This window comes from Diadema setosum, chromosome 5 (assembly GCF_964275005.1).
Source record: "Diadema setosum chromosome 5, eeDiaSeto1, whole genome shotgun sequence".
In the NCBI taxonomy this organism is placed as follows: Eukaryota; Metazoa; Echinodermata; class Echinoidea; order Diadematoida; family Diadematidae; genus Diadema; species Diadema setosum.
The window spans coordinates 43302578-43326263 of record NC_092689.1 but is presented as its reverse complement, the minus strand read 5'-3'; the positions used below and the strand labels follow the sequence as shown (position 1 = coordinate 43326263).

Below are 23686 nucleotides of genomic sequence, written 5' to 3'. Positions count from 1 at the left end.
TTGTGCTACGTGTTCTATCTGTGTCACACTCACACGTTTGGCCACATATAAAATCACCGGAAAACAGATTGAAGGAAATGAGCTTCTTTAGTCGAGTTTTAGGGGGTAATACCCCAGCACAACAACAGTCGGGGGCTGATACGGTAAGTCGATCTCTTAATATAGGAAATAGCTTTTTAGAAGCCCAAATAATGTCTACTCCATTCTCCACTGTAGAACGGTAAAAAGCTGTTCACCCATCATAAGGTCAGTCCCACATACTACATAAAATGTGACCCACTCTACTCTGATGAACGTGATAAGAAGAGTTTAGTAGACGTAGGGTATGCATGCGCCACTCGGGAAGGGAATTTCGCCGAACATCCTTCACGTTAGTGATTTTTTATGTAGGCCTATTTCCAATCTTGCTGTTTCTCAGTAATTTTAATTACCCTACAATTCAAATATTTCCACAATACTGAGAGTAGTGAGACTATTATCAAATTATGAGTGAGTGCAGTCTGATTTTCACTTTTGACAGTTTTGTCTTTGCTCTGCTAATCGTTAAGCTCTGATATTTATAATCTGGCTGGCAGAAGCTTGGAAGAAAAAAAAAAATCAGCAAAGGGGGGGGGGGCGGGGGAGGGGCTGTTGAAGAAGAAGAATTTTAAAGTTCTAAAATGTTCAAAAAGAAAAGAAGAAAAATGTGTTGAATACTGTATGACGCTGATTCTGAACTTTACGTCCTACACAGAACCTAACCAATGCAATGGATTTGTTTATGGGTGCTTAGCTACAATAGCCCTGGGACGAAAGCAAGGTAGCATGGTAAACAGTGTATGTGGAAGGAGCTGTCAACATGATGATGTATCCCATAAATATTAAAAACCATACTTGTACTAGTAAGACAAGAACTCATTTGTCTTCCCTGCAATGTTTTATGGCTGTCCCTATTTTGGATTGTTTGTTTCAGCAGTCTCCCTGAAAGTGAAAAAATTTTGCCAATTAATGGATGTGAAAAAGAAACATTTTATCAAATTGACATTTTGTGCTGCATTTTCATGTAAATTTATATGTGCACTTACATGTACTCATAAAGAGACATTAGAAATAAAATAACTGAAGAAAAGCAGCTTCGCTTGTAATGATTAAAAAAATACAACATTTTTGTATCTTCTTTTTTTTTCAGTTCAGAGAAAGAACAGTGGCATTATACCATCAATTTTGAAACACAATAAATATGAGCATCAATCTCAAAGATGTTTATAAGCAGTGTAATCATTAACATTTGTCTGTCTGTGTGTGTCAAGTGATGTTGTGATGGTTAAATCAATCTTTTAGTTAATTAATGAATCCATGCATGGTATACTACTAGGGCTGTGGAGCGAGCCTTCAGAGACATACGTTTGCAGATAAATTTTTGCCATTTATCTTTCCCTCCAGATTGCCAAGCTATGTGATCGTGTGCAGTCCTCAACCCTTCTGGATGACAGAAGAGATGCTGTCCGTGCGCTCAAAGCTCTGTCAAAGGTAACTTTATTTTCACCATTCTATTTCTTCAAGTTAGATGCTGTTCCAACAAGATAAAAAGCTGAGTAAAATATAAACCAACAAACAATATAAGTTGAAGTCAATGAAATATTTGTATATCGACTAATGAAACATATTGGTCTGTAAATAGTCACTGATGAAGCACTACCCACAATATGCAAACATTGGTTAATTTGGTTTTTTTTTCTTTGTTTTTTTTATGTGTTGCTTTGCCCTGCTGTAAAACCCTGAACTGTCAAATTGATTTCATTGCCATATAATGTGGACAGGAGTGTTAATAGTTTGTTGTAAAACAGTCAATTTATCATGGCTGCTATTTGTGTTTGTCTCAGTTTTTTTTTTTTTTTTTTTTTTTGTTGTTGTTTTTTTACATGCATGCCGTGCTAAGGAGTTGAAGTACATGATCTCAGCTTAAATATTCACATTTACACAACATAGGCTCATTTTGATAACTTTATAAACATACCAAACACATTGGTACATGTAATACAAATTCCTCTTTATAGGTACATGTACCATGCTTTCTATAGAGAGGTATGTATGGTTAGTGGTATATGTAACAATGCATGACTGTAGTCCTGCCCATATCTATCATCTCAACCTCTCATTCATTTATCAGTGAGAGAGCAGGAGGATCAGATAACATAAGTAGATAATGTACATGTACTACCATGTCATCATCTGCGGGCTCATTCCATTCACCATAAGAAAATGCACTATTTGTATGGTACGACATGTACAACAAGCTGTAATTGGTAAGTGAGCAGAAGTGCCAATAGTTTAGTACATTTAGCTGGTACATGTACATTTGTATAAGACCCATCTACATTTATAATATTTTTTACATAAGAGGTAAAGTTTTCAGCATTTAAAGACTGCTTTTTAAGCTGTAACAATAACATGGGTTTTAAATATATCGATAACTGAAGGTGATGCTAAAACCTGGCTTTAGCAAATTACTTTAGAATATATTGTAACTTGTTCAGGACACTCTCTTTTCCAAAGAAGAGCATATAAATGATAAAATGGGACATGACATAGCCATTGCCCATGTCTTTGATAAGATATTAGGTTGTATCTTACCTTGTCACAGTGAAGTTCTCTCTTTTTGTGTTTTAATGACCTCTTCACTATCTCACTAATCAGTCAGCTGTGGATAAGACTGATATGCACAATGCATCCTGCCAAGTTTAGCAGGAAGCATTTTCCCTGTGAGAGTGAGCCTCCACACTTCTAAATGTGATTTGGTTGCCATGATATCGGTTCCTAATTTAGCAAACTGTAGTGTATCTACATGTCATGAACTCTACAATTAACATGTATTTGTCTGGGACCAAAACTCTAACAATTTTGTAACACTAACATCAGTTTTTGTTGCAGACTGCAGAACTTAATTGCATACTTGCCAACTAGTAAGATTTTATCAGATTCAGTAAGATTTTTTACATTAAAAATAGCAAAATCAGATTTTCTGTCAGAGAAATCAGATTTTTAAAAAATATTTAGATATATCTTTCATGTGTATTTTCTGAAGATTTGACCAAAAGTAAGATTTTTAACTTCAGTTTGCATATAAAATAAGATTTTTGCAATCCACGAGTAAGATATTTCATCTTGAAATGTTGGCAAGTATGTAATTGTTGTCGCATCACATTTATTTCTACAGTACAAGTGATATGTATTTCAATTGCTCTATATTGAATGGGGAAAAAAAAAACAGATAATAGTTATACTGAGCCATTTGGATTGTATTTTAAAAGATGTTTATTTTCCTTGAAATATCATGACGTTAAGCATAATGCAGCATTGAATACACACAAAATTAACATTTTGAAATCATTTAGTTTTGATATTCAGATGGTTTGACAGCAAGGGGAGGACTCTGAGAAATTCAAAAAAAAAAATCAGACTTGTATGTAACATACATGTACGTACATGTAACTTCACCATATAATTTGTGTGTCAAATTCACAATTCATCGATTGCTATTACACCTATGTTGTGGTGACGTATTGATACTGAAGATACAGTAGATAAAGGCAAATACAGAAATTGGTCTTAGCTCTCGATGTGACACAATTTTCCTTTTCGTAGAAATTCAGACTGGATGTTGGCACTCAGGCCATGGAGTTGCTGGTCCATGTCTTGGAGACTGACCGCAGCGATGCAGAGATCATTGGCTATGCGCTGGACACCTTACATAACATCCTCTCTCTTCACCCAGATGAGGAGGAATCTAGTAAGTTCATTCACCTTTAAACTCTTGACCCCTTTGCAGTTTGATAGCTACAACAAGTAACCTCCATGTGTAAAGATTTACATAGGGGTGTTGGTATACGGTTGACCAAAACACAAACTAAAGTTAAGCTGTTAAAGAGCATTTATATACAGTGATTTTCACCTGCAATTAGGTATTGCCGCCTCAATTCAAAGTTGTTGTTGTTGTTTTTTTTTTTTAATTTAGAGCAAACTACTCTTATTTACTAAGTTTTGGAAGCAAATGAATATTGAAACTGCAGTTATTCCATGATATCCTGTATTGTGATGAATAGGATGACTACCACAATTGGTTTAATATGCTTTGAGATAGAGTGTAATCATGTTTCAGTACTTATTACAAGTGGTGAGAAAACCATGCCTGACCAGCTTCGGATTGCCAGGATTGGAATGGCGCAATTGTTCTGTTGTTGGAAGATGACATTTGAAAATGTGGTATGATGTTGCAGAATCTACTGTTGTAATTTTGTTTTAGCTGAGGAGCTTCCCAACGGAGACGGGAGGGATGCAGAGGAGATGCAACTTGCCGCACAGTTTGCAGAAATCTTCATCAAGAATCCCAACAATGTTCCCCTTGTTCTCAGTCTGCTTGAGGTAATGCCTTCATATATATTGCTCTATCATGGAATGTAGTTTCAGAGCATCCATAGGCAACTTTAAACTTTGATTAAAAACAACAACAACAACAAAAAGACTAGAGCTGTCTTGTAGTCACTGAGATATTAACATTGGCAATTTCCAAGCAGTCCCTCAAACCTATGCAAAATGGACCAATTGAGTTGTGTATTTGACCAAAATGAATTTGTGGTGCTTCGAAATTAATTGATCAGTTTGTGTGTTTGTTTGTTTGTTTTTTATCCACATTAGATTTTGTGATCATAAGTTGACTGATTCTCTGTCACTAGACATGTCTGATTTTATTTCCCTGTACTCTTTGTATTACAGTAATAATAACACTCTACAGTGTATAAATGATTAATCTCAACACAAATAACAAAGCACAAAAAAAAAAATGACAATCATTTGTGTCATTTTCATGCACATGTTTATAAGCAAATTTATTTTGACAGATATTTTGTGAAATAAGTTGGGGCCATACCAAGTATTCAAAACCAGACTTGTAATGACTAGTAGAGTTGATATTGCTATCATCAATGCTTCCTTCCTGATTGACAGGACTATGAATTCCGTGTGCGTTGGCCGGCCATCAGACTGCTGACTGCCCTCCTCTCCCACCAGGCTGGACAAGTCCAGCAGTATGTCCTGGGCAGCCCCACGGGGGTGTCCAAGATGATGGACCTGCTCTCGGACAGTCGAGAGGTCATCCGTAATGATGTGAGCAGACTTCATCTTCTTTCAACCCCATCTCCTCTTTGACCACTTCCTGTCCCCTCCTCATCCTCCAAATTTCACAGGACCATTTGATGTAACAAACACCTTGAGTTTCTAATACTCTAGTTTGTCTAACTGTTCAGTACTTGCATCTGATTTGACTCTGAGTGTAATAGCCCCAAATTATGTCAAATTATGCTCAGAGATACAATAGACTTTTGTCATGTTACATTTAATATTCAAATGCAACTACAGACAGTATATGTATATGTGTAGAACCCATTGCCTTGAGAATTCACATTTTATTTGCAATTTGCGATATACCTTTGCTACTTTGCTATATTCATATAAGAATGACATAATTGTAAAACCCATTGAACTGTAAAGAGCACTCATGGTTGTTAGGGAATCCATGTATGCTTTCTTTCTCGAGAGTAGGAATGAGTAGTACTAAATAGAAGGTTTCCATCTTCAACAAATGAGGATAGGTAAAATGGCAGTTCATAAAGTTGCCTATTAAAAATGATGCAGTGAATCAGACTTGAGGGAATTACACTGAGTTTCAGTTCTGCATTTCTTTTGTAGAGAGAGATATTGTTTGATGAGGATCATTATGAAAGATATTGAATAGGAATGGAAGATGTGCCTTGAAGTTATTGTCAAAGCATTTTTCATATTCCATATTCATGAAGAGATATCATTCATGGATGATATGATTGGATGATATGTATTCTGTGGGAAAGTGATGAGAAAGTAAGTTGTTTTGTCTGGTTTATATTTGGCACACCAGGGTCTGCTGCTACTCATACAGCTGACTAAAGGCAATGCCAACATCCAGAAGATTGTGGCCTTTGAGAATGCCTTTGAGCGCCTCCTGGAGATCATGAATGAGGAAGGAGGCAGCGATGGTGGGATCGTAGTGGAGGATTGTCTCCTCCTCCTCATCAACCTCCTGAAGAAGAACAGCTCCAACCAATCTTTCTTCAAGGAGGGAGGGTAGGTGTAGCCTTTAGTGTACTCCATCTACCAATTACCACGGATGTCAGGACACTGTAATGTGTCCATGACTAGAAACTGAATTATCACTCTTATCGCTGTCGTATCACAATGGCTGTTTTGTGAGGTTCTTGCAATGTTTGAACCGAAAGAAATTGTTTAGTTCACATTATTGCCATTTTTTTTTTTTTAAAGGGGACTATATGTATGGAAAGGAGATATTTTTACAGCAAGAAGACAAGGGCATATTGAGGTTTAGTATGTAGTCAATAAAATGCATAGCAACCCTGTAATGAGGTGCTTTCCAGTCAATGCTTTTAAGAAACATATGGCCCCTCTATGCCAAGTCTTGTGTTCTAGGATGATGCAGGATGTTTGACTTGTCCAAAAGATACAAAAGTTGTCAAAACAGGGAATCAAGTAACATACCATTGCCTTGGAAAAAAAAAATTGTCATTCATAAATTTAGTATGACATCCTGTAGATTTCATCTCTTTTAATGACAAAGAACATAATTGCACTCTGCTACATTTCATGAACCTTTGCAAAGTTATAATGATTAAGAATTGTCTAGACCCTATGTTGCTGCACTGAGAAAAGCTTATATCTTGTGTTTGTGGAAATGAAGCCCTACCACACCCTAGGTTGTTTGATGGTGGAAGAGTTGTCCCTGCATGATATTGGTGCTACAGATTGACTGGTCAATGTATGATTTGCAATGATATCACTTTAATTACTATAATATTATCACATCAATCAATCCTCTTGCAGGCTTATACAGCGACTGACTCCTTTCTTCAACATCCAGAAAGCAGAAGGCCAGGATGCTTCATGGTCTGCTCAGAAGGTGAACAACATTCACCTCATGCTGCAGGTATGGTTCTGTGTGCTATTTCTTTTCTTGCAAATTTAGCATCCGGGAAGGTGGAGAAAAAAAAAATAGACAAGATTTAAGAGTTTCAGAACCCAACTCAGAGAGATGTAATCCTTTGTGTGCTGTGAGAGCTGATTGGAACAAAAAAAATAAAAAAAACCTGAAGAGTTGTACATATTTAATATTACCATCCTTAGTCTCTAGCATCATGGTTTCATTGTAAGAGTTTGATTTACATGATCAGTATTAATTTCTTTCTTCCTGGCAGATTGTACGCATCTTGGTTTCCCCTAGCAACCCAGCACAAGCAACAGGTGCCTGCCAGAAGGTCGTCCATCAGTGCGGGCTGCTCAAACTTCTGTGTGATGTTCTGATGGCCAGTGGGGTACCAGCTGACATCTTGACTGAGGTGATTTTTTGACATGTTGCTGTTCAGTGTGACTGAAATTGTGTTCAATATGGTCATTGCACAAAATCAAGTGAGAGCAAAGTTCAGAGCTTGTGTAAAATTAACTAAGAAGAGAGAAAAGTTAGCCCTTTATTTTCAAAAGTGAAGAATGCATTTTGATTCTTGCAAAAAAAAAAGAAAAAAAAATCCTCTTTTTTTTAAGCTGAAGTGTTTTACATTATACACTGTTGCTTTTTGTAATTGTTAAAATAATTGTTTTGCTTTATTGCATTCATTAAACATTAAAAGAACAAAGGTATATTAGTGACTGCCCCCCCCCCCCCCTGTTCTTGCAATGGATATCATACTGTATGAAATATTACTAGGTTACACAAGCCTACACAGTAATGGCATGGGACAGATGCTTTCTTTTTTATAAGATGGAGGCCATAACTCTTAATTAGTCATGAGTCTGCTGTGTCTGGATTTCAAGGATGCGAATTCATAATGTAGGGCATGATGCATAAATTATAGGTCATTGAATAATATCAATCTATATAGAATGCAGAAAAATGCCGAATGAATGATGGTCAAAGAAAAAGTTATTGAAATTCAATTTCTGTTTTTCCACTGGCCTGGTCTCCTCCTCTCAGACAATCAATGCAGTATCCGAGGTCATCCGTGGTTGTCGAGTCAACCAGGACTTCTTTGCAGCGGTGAACGCCCCGTCCACCCCGCCGCGGCCGGCCATCGTGGTCCTTCTCATGTCCATGGTGAATGAGAAGCAGCCATTCTTCCTGCGCTGCGCTGTGCTCTACTGCTTCCAGTGCTTCCTCTACAAGAATGAGATTGGCCAGGAGCAAATCATCTCTACCCTCTTACCAGCCACAGCTGATGGTATGACTTGGCATTGACAGACTTTGTTGTACCAGTAGTGAAGTGATGATTGACTTTAGATTAGATTGCTGTTTCCCTCGTTTCATTGTGACTGAAAATGTTCCTGAAATGACTGCTGAAAAAAAAGAAAAGATGATAAGGCGATACAAACAAATGAATATAAGCAATTCCAATGTTTAAATGGAAGATAAGATCTCATATACTTTTCATTCAAGTAAAAACTTTTCCTTGACATTTTACATCCAGCATGTCTTTTATCAGTAGTTGAGGGAAGCATTGTATGTAAGAACTAGAGTGGACCTTTTTATCTTACATGTTTGGTCTAGTGACACACTAAATCAGGCTGTAATTTAGGCCAAAAGCTCTGCACTCTAGTCCAGAATCACTCTTGGACTGTTTGGCTCATTTTCACTTGTCTTTGCTTGAGTGCAACGTAGCTAAATTAATATTGACAATAATATTTCTCCACATTCCATCCTCTAAATGTGTTGCAAACCCCAGTCTCTGCAGTGACGGCAGGTCAGCTACTTTGTGGCGGTCTCTTCAGCCAAGACCCGCTGTCCAACTGGTGTGCAGCCATCGCTCTGGCTCATGCCCTCAAAGACAACCCCACCCAGAAGGAGCAGCTGCTGAGGGTACAGCTGGCCACTGGCCTGGGGAATCCCCCTGTCTCCCTCCTGCAGCAGTGCACAAACCTCCTCTCTCAGGTCAGACCAACCGTGTTCCCTTCCTTCGTCCTGCCCACGACATTTCCAACATCCACTTCACACAAAAACATTCCATTCCTGTTATAATCCTGTGGTTGTCACTCCATTATCAGTTTCTAATTGGATAGTGTAGTGCCTACAAAGTTTTCCTGTCATCCTCCGGGCAGTATTTTGACCAAGCTGATCTATAAACATCAACTGAACTCTCTGAACTGATAACCACTTCCAAACTTAGCCCGAATAGATAGTGATTGCCCAGTTTATGGAAATCTGCTATGATCTGTCATGATTTTTGTTCACATATATACTTAGAATGTGTACACTATGCAATTCAAAATCTTAAAGACTTCTGTCATCTACAGAAATATGAATTGAAGATGACAATGCTTGTCCCATAAGACCTAAAAGGGAGTAAATTTGCATACAGTAAATATTATTTTGTGTGATAATACCTCTAATACAGTCTGTCAATATCACAAGATTACCTATTAAAGTTTGAATTCAAGTGAACCAAAATAAAATGTTTTGTAGCCCCCCTCACAAACAAAAATGACACATATAATGCTGTGTTTTGAACTGTTTGGTCAGAATTGTAAATTGCTAGCTTTGTGCATATGCAAAATCATATCTTTCATCCTACTGTGGTGTTTTATTTGAGATGATAATGAGATGACAAATTTCCATTTTATCCATTCTGTATCCTCTATATTACCTATAGCCATCAGTAAAGTTCCAGACCAGACTTGGATTACTGATCCTACTCAGCTCCTGGATGGCGCAGTCATCTCTTGCTGTCTCACACTTTTTGGGGAGTCCTGGAAACGTCCCATTTGTATCCTTATGTTTCAAATTGACAAACATATCTATATTATCATATTTATCAGGGGTTTTTTAACATAAAATTTACAAATACTGGCAGCAGAGTATTAATACGAAATGCCTGATCTATCTTTTCTATATCTATTCCTTTTATGAAAACATTTATGTCATAAATAGTTTACTTAATATAATTTGAGAATAAAAGGAACACATCAACATCAATGTTTCCCCCAAACTCTTCCCCACCATTGAGCATAATTATCATTTCATGATATTTATAACTTTTGACCTGGTACCACATATGATACTCCTGTGATTTGAAAAGCATTGGCTTTTGTTCCACTTCTACTCATGGTATGTGTATGTCATCATGCATAGCCCCAACAGTTTCTTCACTCATTGTTTAAAAATGCCAAGTAAAGTACAGATTGCTGCAGTGGTACTTGAGAAATTATTTTGAATTTTAATGTCAGGATGTAGTCATTAGTGTTCTTGTGAATGTCCCTAAATTTTTGTCTCGAACAACTTAAGATGTAGAGGGGAACTATGATACTACTGTATGTTTGTATATAGTTAAAGATAAGCTTTAGTGTTTGTGATGTAGGTACATGTTAGACTTGTATTTCCAGGAGTTTAGTACTGTGAAATGAGAAATGATCATGTGCATCTTGATTTCGCAAATTTCGCAAGAGCCAAGATTCACAAATTAAAATGCACGCGGAAGTTCTTGTCTACACTGTATGCATTGAATGTTAGAGGCAACTCACGAAAATTTTATGCCGCGATAAAGGCCTTTGGCTCCAATTTGCCAAAATTTCATGTCACAAAAATATCTTGTTTTACAGTATGTGATTCTTGACTTACAAATCTCCATCAGCTGACAGCTCAGGTAGCAGAAAATGCCGATGAGCAGGAGGCTCTCGTCCAAGGCCTCTGTGCCTTCCTTCTTGGTATCTGCACCCAGTTTAATGACAACTCCAACAACAGCTTCACAAAGTGAGTCTCCTTCCTGTCTACTAGAGAATTATTTTCAAAATTCAAACAAACATAAAGAGAAACTAATCAGAAATATATGCATATATGATATGAATGAAAGTGAGCAAAGAAAATGGAATCCCATATTCTTTGCTCATTTTCATTCAAACAATTATTTGCTGGAATGCAAACAATTACCATGATACCCAGTGTTTATTTCAAGAAGATGGTGATGATGAGAACGTGAGAACTGTAAAAGTGGACAAGTTTTTGCTGTATTCAGTGTTCCACTACATTAGTGCAAAACCAAGGACAAGTGAATATCTTTGGAACTGTGTGAACGAAGTACTCTCATTCATAAAATTATACACAATCAAATTTGCTGCAATTGGCCTATTGCAAAATGTTAGTTGCACTGAAAGCTTTCACTTTTACAGTGACTGAGGCATTTAAATTGCTGTATTGACAATACTGATTATGATGTTCTTAGAATGATATTCATCATCACCAGATTTGACAATGATGATGAAGATTGAAACAGAACTTGCACAGACAGATTATACAATGATGATAATGATAATGGTGATAGGACATGGTAAACAAACAGCTGTAGATTTTTTTTTTTTTTTTGTATCTGTAGAGCTACAATGGTAGTGCAAAGCATTTTCGTGAGAGCATACCTGAAGTTGTCATATGCTTGCCTAACTGCCAAGAGACTGAATAATGAGATATTTTGCAAATATGCAAGCTGTAAACCTTGTGGTTGTCATTGCATGTAATGGTCCCTACAGGGAGAGTTTGCAGCAAATCATTGCCAAGAGGATCGGGGTGGAGTCTTTCATCGAGAAGCTTGAGGTCGTGTCCAAACACGAGAGTTACACCCTAGCCGCACAAAAACCCCAGCTGAGATTTGATGCTCCGGAGAAGGTCCTCTTTGACTACGAGTTCACGACACTCTTCAAGCAGCTAGAAAGTAAGGAGTCTACTCTCATGGACTACTATGTTACAGTGGACCCTTGATTATTTTATTTATCATTCAGCAAAGATATTGCTTTCACAAGTCAGTTTGTAAAGCCATAGTCTAGGTCATGATTAAAATAGGTGTGAACTCACACAAAAGTATACTGCTTGGAAAGATTCTTTGCCATATAACCATGGTTTACTAGTAGTGTACTCATATGCATACTTACTGGTACATTACCTTTTGATGCCCACTATTCCTGCTACAAGGAAATCCTTGTTAATAAGTCTTGTGTTAGGTTCAGTTAGTTTTATCACTTATGGACTATTCTTCAGAGACTGAAATTTCTCCAAACCTTTCCTTTCAGACACTGTCATCAAAGCCATCCAGGCAGGGGATGACGTGGATGCCAAGAAGACAGTGGAAGATCACAATTCAATCGTCACCCAATACAAAGACATCATCAGAAATCAGGTGAACTGAAGTAGTGTGAGGAAGTCCGGTCTCCTTTCTACATTATCTTTTGCATTATCTTTTGAAGAATTGACTTGAAAGTGTGTCTGTGTGTTGTTCTAAGACTGTATGTGACATCATGACCTGGTGATGAGTGAAAGATGCAGGAACTTCTGCTTCAAGACAACTGTACGATCATTTTTTATGACATGTTCAGTTAATGAATGTAGCTTACAAATTCTAATTTGTGTGCAGCATTGCATGCACGCATGGCTTCAATATTGAGCTCATCGACACAGATTTGAGAATCAAAACTTTGTATGTCATTTCCCACTTTTGAGCTGTTGTTTCATCATGGGGCTTCAAGAGGCAAATCTGTGTCATCTTAGCATCACTGCCATTCTAATAGATCTGCATATACTGTAGTTTAGATTGCACTGTACTTCAACAGTGCTATTCTAAACAGAAAATGGAACAATATTTCTGTTAAACATCCAGTGTGTGTGAAGGTGATTGCCTAAGTTATTCTTCAATATAAATGGCATTCCGTCAACGTCATTCATAGGACAACCAACTTGGAGAGCTGAGGAAGAAGCATGAAGAGTTGACACAGGAGTACAAGAGGGCAGAGGCTCAGCTGTCGGAGCAGTCCTGTCAGATCCAGCAGCTGAGGGATCAGTACATTGTACTCAAGGCCCAGCATGGTGAGAGGGGTGTGGGGATGAGGGTTAAGTAACCTTGAGCTCAGTGACAGTTAATCATACGTAAGACCCTAGAAAGCCACTATGTAGCAAACAAAGTTTGTTTATGTCATCAACAATGTACAGTGAATTGATAATGCTTCTTTTTGCATTGCATGACAACAGCAGCAAATGTTATTATAGCCTGGAAAAAAAAAAAAAAAAAACTTGCCTTGATATATTCATTTGTTCAATTAATTTTGGGCTCAGTGGGTAAGACGATAAAATGTCAATCCTTAATTCCCTGGTTCAAGTCCCCAGGCAGTAGCAGTTTGACCATACACAAGGCACTTAATCCTCATCGCATAATACTTTGCAGGGGACTTTAACCCGTTGAGGACGAGTCCCGAGCCCCGAGTATACTCGGGCAAGCGTCTATGGGAAATGCGTGTTGTAGCAATATCAAACCGTCCTCAATGGGTTAAGCTGATTATTCCTTGGTTACTTCAAGTTTCAAGTTTCAAGTTTATTTTCCACATCTCATACTTGCTGACAAGCATTCAATACTCTGTGAGTGACCACAGAAACAAATAATATTTAAATCTAATCAAAATTTCTTATTATTTTAGGGTCATCTGATTTGATTTGTTTATTGAAGAAGTATCTGGGTGTCAAGTGGTCCCTAACATGCTGGAGGCTCTGTAGAAATGGAACAGTGAAATTGGGTTCTTGATGGAGAGTAGGGTTAAGCATGATGGCATGTAGCAGCTCATGCATCGAGGCCTAGAACATGTGGTATGATAAATTTGTCATACATGGTATTTTAATATCATTTAACAACAAAGACAACATCAGAAAAAAATATTAATGTGAGTTGGAAAAAAAATGAATAAATTTGTATCATCCATGTACCATAAATCAAGTATACAGCTTTTAGTTCAGAGGGCATTGTTTACAGTAACTGTCTATTTTGTGCCCACTCTCTGTATCAAACCAACTGACCTGTAGGCACCCAGGGTGGACAGGGAGAAGGGGCAGAGGGGGTGGAGAACCAAGCCCCATTGGATGGGGAGTCATCGCAAGCTGCAGTAGATCTCCAGCGACAGGTGGAGACACTCACACAACAACTTCAAGACAAGGAGAAGGAGCTGGAGAAAGTGGTGAGTGATTGTCATGAATATGCATAGTATTTACTCTCGTGAATATTTATAGGGTGCCTGAAGGGGTTGTAAATCACTCACTGGTTAACAGTCACAATCATCTTCAAAATCTATTTCTGCTTGTGCTTAACCGGTGGTATTCTGGTACATCATTGTGGATGCCTTTAGAAACATTACAGATTGATCTATGTTCTACCAGAAATCAGTAGAAAGTAACATCAACCCGTTGAGGGCGAGTCTCGAGTATACTCCGGCATGTGTCTATGGGAAATGCATGTTGTAGCAAAATCAGCCTGTCCTCAATGGGTTAAGGGCTTAACTGCAAGTGATGCAGAATTTGCTCAAAGCATGTATTTTACTAGTGTTGGGCAATATGTTTTGAAAACAGTGGTACATTACTGGTACATCTTGACATATTAGAGACAAGCAAAGCTTTTGTATGAATATTTGTGGAGAAATGAATTGCTTGTAGGGTGTATACATGTGACGTGTGATTGCACAGTATCTTGCCTCACCCATCCACGCAGAGGAATGACCTGACAATAGCAGATGCCAAGGCCGTTCTCGGCTCTGAGGAATCCTCGCAGGATTCCCAGAGTGGCTTGCAGTCCCAGCTGGCAGGGCAGGCTGCAGAGTTGGAGGACCTCAGGAGGTCTGTCACACAGCAGACTGAGCTGGCAGAGAAGTACAGGTTGCAGAGCGAAGAGCAGAACAAACTCTTACAGCAACAGCAGCAACAACAGCAGGTGAGTAGTGAGAGCAAAACCTGTAGATACAGTATGTGGGTGTATATCAGTTTATGGCAATCCGCTGTGTGGATGTTTGTAGTGGAATGTCTTACAGATTAGCAAAATGGAAAGTTCACTTTGGTATGGCTCAGATGGGATGGTGTGCATTAAAAAGAATTTGTCACATATCTGGCCAACTTGCCCTCCTTTCTGGTGTGTTCATTGAGGGTGATGGAGTACGGCATTAGTACTTCATACTACCTGCTAGATGCAGCCCATGTTGGAAATGACTTCAAGCTTCCATGTGACTAGAGAGGCATTTTAGAGTTACTGAGATGCTGCAATGTAATGTGCACTGATAAAATTTGTTCACATTGGTTTGGTAATAACAATACTGAGAAGTCTCATTTAATAACCGAATAAGCTTTGTAGAAAAACTGTGGTAGTAAGTACATCAGTATTTGTACATTGATGAAAAACATGCTGAGGAATCCCATATGAAGATCACGTAAGCTTTGGCGGAAAGCTTTTGTAGTAAGTACATCGGTGATAGTTGTGCTCACTTCTTGCGTCCATCTACAGGATGGCAGTGCCAATGACAACAGCGCCCTCCTTGCTGAGAAAGCTGCCATGTCCACCAAGATGACCGAGCTTGAGATGCGGCTAGCCAAGACAGAGGGAGACAGGGATAAACTGGCAGGCGAGAACAGAGAACTCTGTGTTGCCAAGGAAACCCTGGAATCTCAGCTGAGGGAGGCATCAGCGAAGGCAGCAAATCCAGAGATTGCAATAGCACTACAAAGGGTTCAGGTAAGATTACCAATTTCAAGGCAGGTGATTTCTGACTGTATTCAGTGGTCATAGGTGCCAGAATATTTCATGTGTATTGTCACTTTCTTGTTTATTACCTCCACCAACGGAGGAGGTTATGTTTTCATTTGTCTGTAGTTTCACTCTTAGATAGGAAATATTCAACAAAATCTGTTAAAGCCATAATTCTAAGGGAAACTTTTACAGGGCAAGTTCTCTGGTTTGTTGCTTTCTGAGACAACTCTTGTTTTAGAAGTACATGCAACAAAAATGGTGCATTTTTTTTTTTTCCTGTGGTGTGAAATGTAGGCATATGGTCTCATTGTCTTGTGTGTCTAGTGTGTAACATTTGCTAAGAATACTAGTTGTTCACTTATAGAGATCCCCTATGCTCTCAGAATTTGACATCAGATGTATTGGAAATAGATACAAACTTTTCTAGGACAAGTTTCCATCACTCTGTATTCCCCATTGAAACTCTCAACACACAGCAAGAGAAAGACGAGCTGAGTGTGGAGGTGAAGAGGTTAAAGGGAGATATGGAGCGGGTCCAGAAGGAGCAGGAGGACCTCCTAGTGCTCCTGACAGAGACTGACGAGAAGAAGTCCACCTACAAGCAGCGACTCAAGGACCTCAAGCAAGAGGTGAGCCATGGTCTGATATTGTCTGGGCTAGCCTCTTCAGATTCGGTAATGCACTACCAGAGGGCCCTGTTATTTGCTGTTACCATGGCAACTACAAAATCATAAAGGGGATGGTCTTCTTTTTCCAGGATAGTCTCTTCAGTGTTGTCACTGCTCTACCAGAGGGCTCTGCCCTCATCATTAAACCTGTCCAGCATTGCCATATAATTGCCATCCATTTGAGAACCAATACAGGATATGATTGACTCCAGGAAACCGTGCTTTGCTGTGATTTTCATTATATGCACAAGTCTTGGTATATGCTGAATATATCCTATGAGTTCATACATGGGATTTTGTGTATGTTCAATCTTTTGTTTCTGTTTTTGTTTTTGTTCAGGTCTCTGATAATGAGCTAGATGGTGCAGAGGATGATGACGACGATGATGAAGACTACGAGGATGACGAAGAGGAGGAGGAAGGAGAGGCATGATGAGAAAACTCTGCACCAACTCAATGAAGACGCTGTCTATGATGGAGGAGATTTGTGGTGAATTCTGCTACTGCGTTCATTCGAATGGACTTGTGATGATATTCCAGATCATTTGCGTGGGGCAATGAGAATAGATGGAACTTGCAATCATAGAAATTAAGAATATTTTTTCAGATACAGTAATGTCAGACTAATACTGTAGAATGTTTTAGTATTTTTTTGTTCAACGATTTCCAAGCATACTATTTTCCTCCTTCTTTTTTTCAAAACAAAAAAATAGATATTGAAATGATATGGAATACATTAGACTGCCATTCTTATTTTCAATCAAATTTGCATCACAGTATTTTTACATTTTTTCTTACATGAACAGATTGCATGATATATGAATGAGAGTTTCCCTTCCTGTCACAAGATGTGTGTTTACCAGGTACTTTGTTTTGTCTTCACAAATGTGTAACTTCAGTTAGACTGGAAAATTTTTTGAACGCTCTGTTAAAATACCTCATGTCGTCTGGTGATCAGTGAGTTAAGGCTGAGCAGTTATTCATGTGAGGAATTAGTCGACCTTGAAGTCCATGTGATTGTGCCCCACTCTGCATGGATATGACATGAGTCATGCACATGTTTAATGTGTCGAGATGATTGGGACGTGCAGGCGCCAGTAAAGACGAGTTTAGTTTGGATCACACAAAACAAGAAATAATGATGATATGCTTGCTACCTGCCACGACCATTGCAGCACTCAGAGCTTGTGCTGCAGTGTGTAAGGCAGTCAGCAGCTCCCCATCACCGCATGATGATGAAAAGTTCTCGTTACAGCTGATAAACCAAAGCTACCATCCATAATCTCGTCTTAGTGCTAAATTTGGTTTGATCAGGTGGGGGTACGCTATTTATTGCTGTACGTTTTAGACCGATATATTGGTTGGAAAGCGTGCAGATAAGAATGAAGCACACTTGTGTTGCCCAAGCTTTTTCCCTACTGTTACCACAGATCACAGGAAACAATGTAGACAAATCTTCACCATGCACCACTCAAAGAGTGTAGATGACTCTCATCTTGTATTCCTTAGTGCAAACAAATCCGAATATTGTCCTGTGTTGTGTCAAGTTAATAACATCAGATGATATTTGATGGCAATGTTCACTATTCAGTTTAGTCTTCATGGTGTCTTTGACAAGTGATTGTAAACTAAGTCCAAGAATATCCTCTTTTTGGGAAGTGAGCATCAGAAATGACATAATTTCCTGAAACTTCTGTCTAATGTTGTGGTGTAGGAATGTTTGGCTTCAAAGCTGATGTAGTCACAGTGAGAAGACCAAGCCGTGACTGAATGCATCAGTACCAATGATTTTAGTGCATATTAAAAGTTATTTATTGTTTGCTTATCATTCTAACACATTTCTATAGTATGGAAAGGGACAATCACAAATTTTTGTAAAAAACATACTCATTGTTTAGCATGCAACACCTATTCAGACATCGCTCCTTACAGGCCAAGGGGTCATTGATGAGAGAGTCAGTTTGCTAAAACCTAATTCAAGCCAATGCAAGATTGAAAGTTGATGTCAAAGTCATGATACATGTTGATGGTTCTAAGAGAGGGATTGAAAGTGCCACCAGTGAAACAAACTTGTACACAATGATGTGTAAGCTTGCTATTCTGTTAATTCTTACCCTCTCTGCGACATATGGTGTGATATTTCCATTTGCCAAGGGAATTGTAAATCAGAGTAAAATCCTGTATACATGTAGGAGGCACAAGGCACCATGTTTAGAATCAACTTCTGTGCTTTTTCTCAATTTTGACCTTTACGTTAGAACGTATAAAAGAAAAAAAAAGAATCGACAGACAATGCAGCTCTCATACTTTTAGGGCAGTGTATCCACTGATATTTTCGCATTCAGATATGGCACTTCATCAGACATTTTCTCAAGTTGTTAATTTTGCTCTTTGTGGTCGTCTCATTGCGAGATTGCTAAAAAACAAAAAACAAAACAACACTCAATGTTCAGAAGAAAGTGTCACTTCTCAAACAAACCATTTTGTTAAAGCATTGTTTGAAATGAGATCAAATCTCTCGGAAACAAAAGTCCTTAGTATTCCAAGGATTTAAGCGATTGGACCTGACAACAGTTAGCACACAGCTTCAGCATGTGCATGCATGCTAGCACAAGATGAGACTTGCCATGACCAGTGTTACTTACGTGCGGGGCACATTTTTGTTTACATTTCGGCCAATATTTTTGTGTGTTATTATTTTCACAATTAGCGGCCTATTTGAAATTTGCCAAAAATATGACCATTACAAAGTTGTCAGTGTGTAAAGTATGTAGTACTTTGTTTTGTACATGCACAGTCATAAAAAAAAGAAGCTTGAATCCAGTATTGAAGAGCAATGATTCCTTCTCATCATACTAGCTCTGTCTCTCTAGGATGACTGGTTTGTTTCATATCGGTTCTCTGAAGATTTTAATTTCCCGTCACAGCCATTACATGATGGTGTATAAATGAGCTGATTTTGTTTGTTTCCTTTTCTTTTTTAAACATTCCAAATACTTGGAGCCACTTCATAGAGGTTGTTGTGGAGTCTCTTACAGCTTTAGTCAGAAACATTGAGATCAGCCAGCATAGAGAAATAAGTTTATAGTAGTTCACTCTCAGACACAGATAAGTAGGGAAAATATATCTTGTATGCGTTTTGTTTGCCACAGGTATCCACACTATTTTTAACAGAATGGACAACATGACATGCTGTGATATTAAACTGTATCATGCTTGCTTGATGCTTTTTAGATACCATGGACTTTGAGTGAAAAATTTTAATCACCCACTGGTTACAGCACTGCTGACAAACAAAGGGAATGGTGTCTGCTATTCAGTCCATCAGCTTTTATTGTTCACTAAGCATCACATAACACCGAGGAAATTACCAAGTATTGGTCTTAAAGGGTTACTTTGCTGCAGGTGTAAGCCAGTTAAAAATCTGCCGATCCCTACATTCCCCGCTTGAGGTTTGGATACATTATTTTCACAAATACAGGAGAAACCCTTTTATAACAAGGTTACCAGGATTGCCAATTTTACCTTGTTATAACCAATACATCGCACCTCCTCATGAATGTACCAAAAAGGAGATCAGCTGAATACATGTACAGTACCAGTGATGAAAACTTGGGACTGCCAAATTCACCCATCAGAAGCAGTACCCTGTCGTAAGCAAGCCCATTATAAAGGGGTTTCCCTGTACATATATCAGGCTTACAGTGGTGAAAATAAATCAATGGCAGTACACATGTACTGTACTTGTGTTCGAAAAGACTCAAGTGGACATTATCATGCATTAATGAGCCGCCATTATAACTTCGCTCTGAAATATTTTTTTAAATGTACTGTATTTGACTGGAAAGTGAGGAAGTTACCTAAACGTACTGTCACTTTCATTGCCCAAAAATACCCCAGTAAGAGGAGAGTGAGGATTTTAGTTGCTTTGCTAGATATCTGGCTGGGAGACACAGATGTAGTGGGTGTTCTGAAAATGCTTTTCTTTAATAGTCATATCATGGTGGCTTAAACCACTGTTTGTTGTGAAATCTTGTAGACAAACTTTTCAAACAGTAAATTGTTCAACTTTCTGTTCTCTGTCACATTGTTACTTTGTCATAGACAAGTAGGATATTTTGTGTTGCTCCGAGGGTCGTTTCCAAAAGGTTTTTTTTTTTTTTTTTTTTTTTTTCGTAATCTGTTCCATTTTACACTGTGTCCTGATCAGTAGCTTTTTGGAGTGTCTTAAAACAATGACAAGATACTTAACTTGAAGAGCAACTGTATGATGTTGTCATGTCAATGAATTGTTTACTATTGATGAAATATATGGAGATAGTCGTATACAAATATGAGTCATTGTATGTTCAGATTCTTTATTGTTGCAATGCACGGTATTCCCCTGCCACAAGACAAGGAGAAGATGTGTTCGTGAGGAAGTAGCTGATAATATTACTATGTTATTCATTAATTTGTACACTTTATATGATTTGATAAGAAGAAATGCATTTGATGTAATATTTGTCTAAAAATAACACCTCCACTTCATTTCTTTATTAGGATACATGTATTAAAAAAAAAGAGCAACAGGATCAAAGCAACAAGATAGTTCCTTATCACAGGCTTGAAGGGTGTAAGGTTTGATGTAGAAGAGCTAAGATCTCATAAATCATCTATTGTAAGCAAGAGGGTCATGCAGAAAGGTGTAGCGGTGTAACTACTGGGCAAGCAAACATACACATGAACAAAATAAAGAGAGAGAATTCACTTTTGCTGAGGTACTCTGTACCACAAGTCAAATTATATATACATTTATTTGTAATCATGAATAGAACACTCTTGATAACCTTACAAAAATATCAACATGGTGTGATCCATCCCTGATACACATCAATAATTCAAACAACAAACTTGCATTCACACATCCTCACCAGTTCAGATTCAGACTGGGAAACACTGTACACCTGTGAAATGTAAACATGACAACATGGCAATAGAAATCTTTACATGTTATACAATACACGTTCCTTTCATCGTGCATCATTTTACAATAAAAAATATATGCCATATGTCATACCAAAAAAGATTTAAATAACATACAGACAATAATATCTGGCATATATCATACCAACGAAGATTCGACAACATACAGACTGAATATCACAAAAATACTACCAAGTGACAGTCATAAAGTGTCATTTTTTGCACGCACTGTGACGTGTGTCAAAAAAAAAAAATCTGAGTCATACTTCTAGTGAAGTTCTACTGAATCAATGTGTGTGCAAGAAAAACCTTTGACGATTTGAAGGCATTAATGACACGCATATGACAACAGACAACGGTTGGTCCTCGCACCCTGCACTTCATGTCACGACAATTTTCTTTCACAAAAAAAGTGAATTACTGTACAAAAGAATTTGAATTAGAACAACAAAAATCAGTATGAGTGTCACAATTTTCTTTCCTTTAACATTCTAAGTATTCATATCAAGGAGGGGAGAGGGGGAATAGGAAAAGAAAAGCAAGGTTGGTTTGAAATGGATTAAACAAAAAACATTTTTGTTTTCTTAAAAACTGAGTGAAATACCCACGTACAGCTGTACTCTGTTCACAGCACTGAAGCTCAGTTCCACTTTGAGCAGCGATACATTAAAGGGATGATACAGTATTGGTGGGGATGAGAATTGGGCTTTTAACTTTTCGCAAGATACCAAGAAAACACTTATGAAATAGTACAGAGCATGCCATTTTAAGAGGAATTCAAAGTTTATTTGATGAAAATCGGGTTTGGAATGACTGAAACATCCAAAAACAAAGTAAAACAAAGCGATCGTAATAAAGTGTGGGTCCCAAACTTATTTGAATCACTCTGTTTTGGATACCTCAGCCATTACAAAACCAATTTTCGCCAAATAAACGTTGAATTCCTCATGGAATCACATGCTCTTTCATATTTCATAAGAGGTTTCTCATTATCTCACCAAAAAATGTTAGAAACCTGAAATTAGGTCTCAATCAAAACTATACGATCCCTTTAACACCTACACAGCATCAAGAGGGACAATGGATGAGTTACAGTCATTTCACTCAAGATAGAATGTCACAACTGCCATGATTGAAAAGATATACTTTGCCACATTTGTATCTCCCCACCAATAAAAAATAAATAAATAAACAATAAATAAAGAAAGAAAACAAAAAAACAGGAGGAACTGTTTGTTCAAAACCTGTGCTAACTTGCTCTGCAATATACTGTATGTACACCATATTTTGCTAGGTTTTTTTATAAGCAAATTTTGCGAGTCACGTGGTGTTTTTTAATTTAAAAACACACAAAAAACATTAATTCTGATCCCGACACAAATATGACACGGAAGCATACACTTTGCCTTCATTTCTGTACTGTCTTCATGATTGTAAATTTAAATACTCGCAAGATTGTTGGGAAGTTCCATTGCATGGAAACTTAGGGTCGCTAATATACTGTATACAGTACAACATCACTCACTGTTGCTGGTTTTCTTTTCCAAAATCTTTACACAATGTACTGTATACGCCGAATATTTCGCGAGGTTTTTATTTTCGCGAATTTCGTGAGTCAGGTTTTTTTCGCGAAATTAAAGACATGCGAAAATATCGACTCTGATCCCGATGTAAATGTGACGTACTCTACTCCGTTCCGTACGGGACTCCACGATCGCGAATTTAACCACTCGCGAAGTCGTCGGGAATTCCCGCTTCGCGAAATATATGGCGTATACAGTATATCATTCTTATTCTAAAATTACAATTTTTTACATGGACTACTTGGACTCTGTCTTAAGAAATAACAAAAATTATGAAACATAATGAAATGAGTTCACACAATCATCCCAATTCTAGACTTGTGAAATGTACACTACTATAGGTACAGACCCAATAATGAAACTGAGCTAGGTTCACATCACAGCGTCATTCAAACATCATCGTACCAATGCTATTCTCTTGCATTATGAATGTTTCCTGATGGTTCAGCAGCACCAAACTTCACATGAACTACAAGTGTATCCTCAATTTCGGCAAGGAAATGTCTCTAATTCATGTAAGGTTTATCATTAGTGAAGTACGACTTCAAAACCCCAGATGAGAAGTTGGCTCACACATGGCCAAGTAGTCTGCAAAATGCCTAGCATCAATAATATCATATTGAACAGTTGCTCTAATTGTCTCCTTTTAAATCAGCCAATACTCGACATACTCACACACAATGTAAAATCAGGAATTCCAGTGCACCACATATAAGAGAGGAAAACTCAGCAAGGAGAACAACATACAATTTACAAGCAAAATTATCTTCTTCTTTTTTTGTAATAAGTTTTCTTGAATATTTTCTTCTTCAGGATCAAAGGAAATTTTGACCTAGAGAAGTTTCCTGTTGCTTTAATTTGATATGTG

General features: G+C 37.8%; 1 protein-coding gene across 1 annotated transcript; it reads left to right on the top strand.

Annotated features, from left to right (window-relative positions):
- The first annotated feature begins 32 nt into the window (after positions 1-32).
- Positions 33-17725, top strand: LOC140228934 (general vesicular transport factor p115-like). The gene is made up of 20 exons (XM_072309199.1): positions 33-143; positions 1423-1509; positions 3625-3769; positions 4283-4401; positions 4984-5142; positions 5930-6135; positions 6907-7009; positions 7278-7418; positions 8051-8294; positions 8796-9001; positions 9720-9833; positions 10698-10816; positions 11587-11768; positions 12124-12230; positions 12775-12913; positions 13898-14049; positions 14577-14795; positions 15360-15587; positions 16079-16231; positions 16611-17725. The coding sequence occupies exons 1-20, from the start codon at positions 78-80 to the stop codon at positions 16701-16703; spliced, it is 2982 nt and encodes a 993-aa protein (XP_072165300.1). The 5' UTR covers positions 33-77; the 3' UTR covers positions 16704-17725.
- The last annotated feature ends 5961 nt before the right edge of the window (positions 17726-23686 follow it).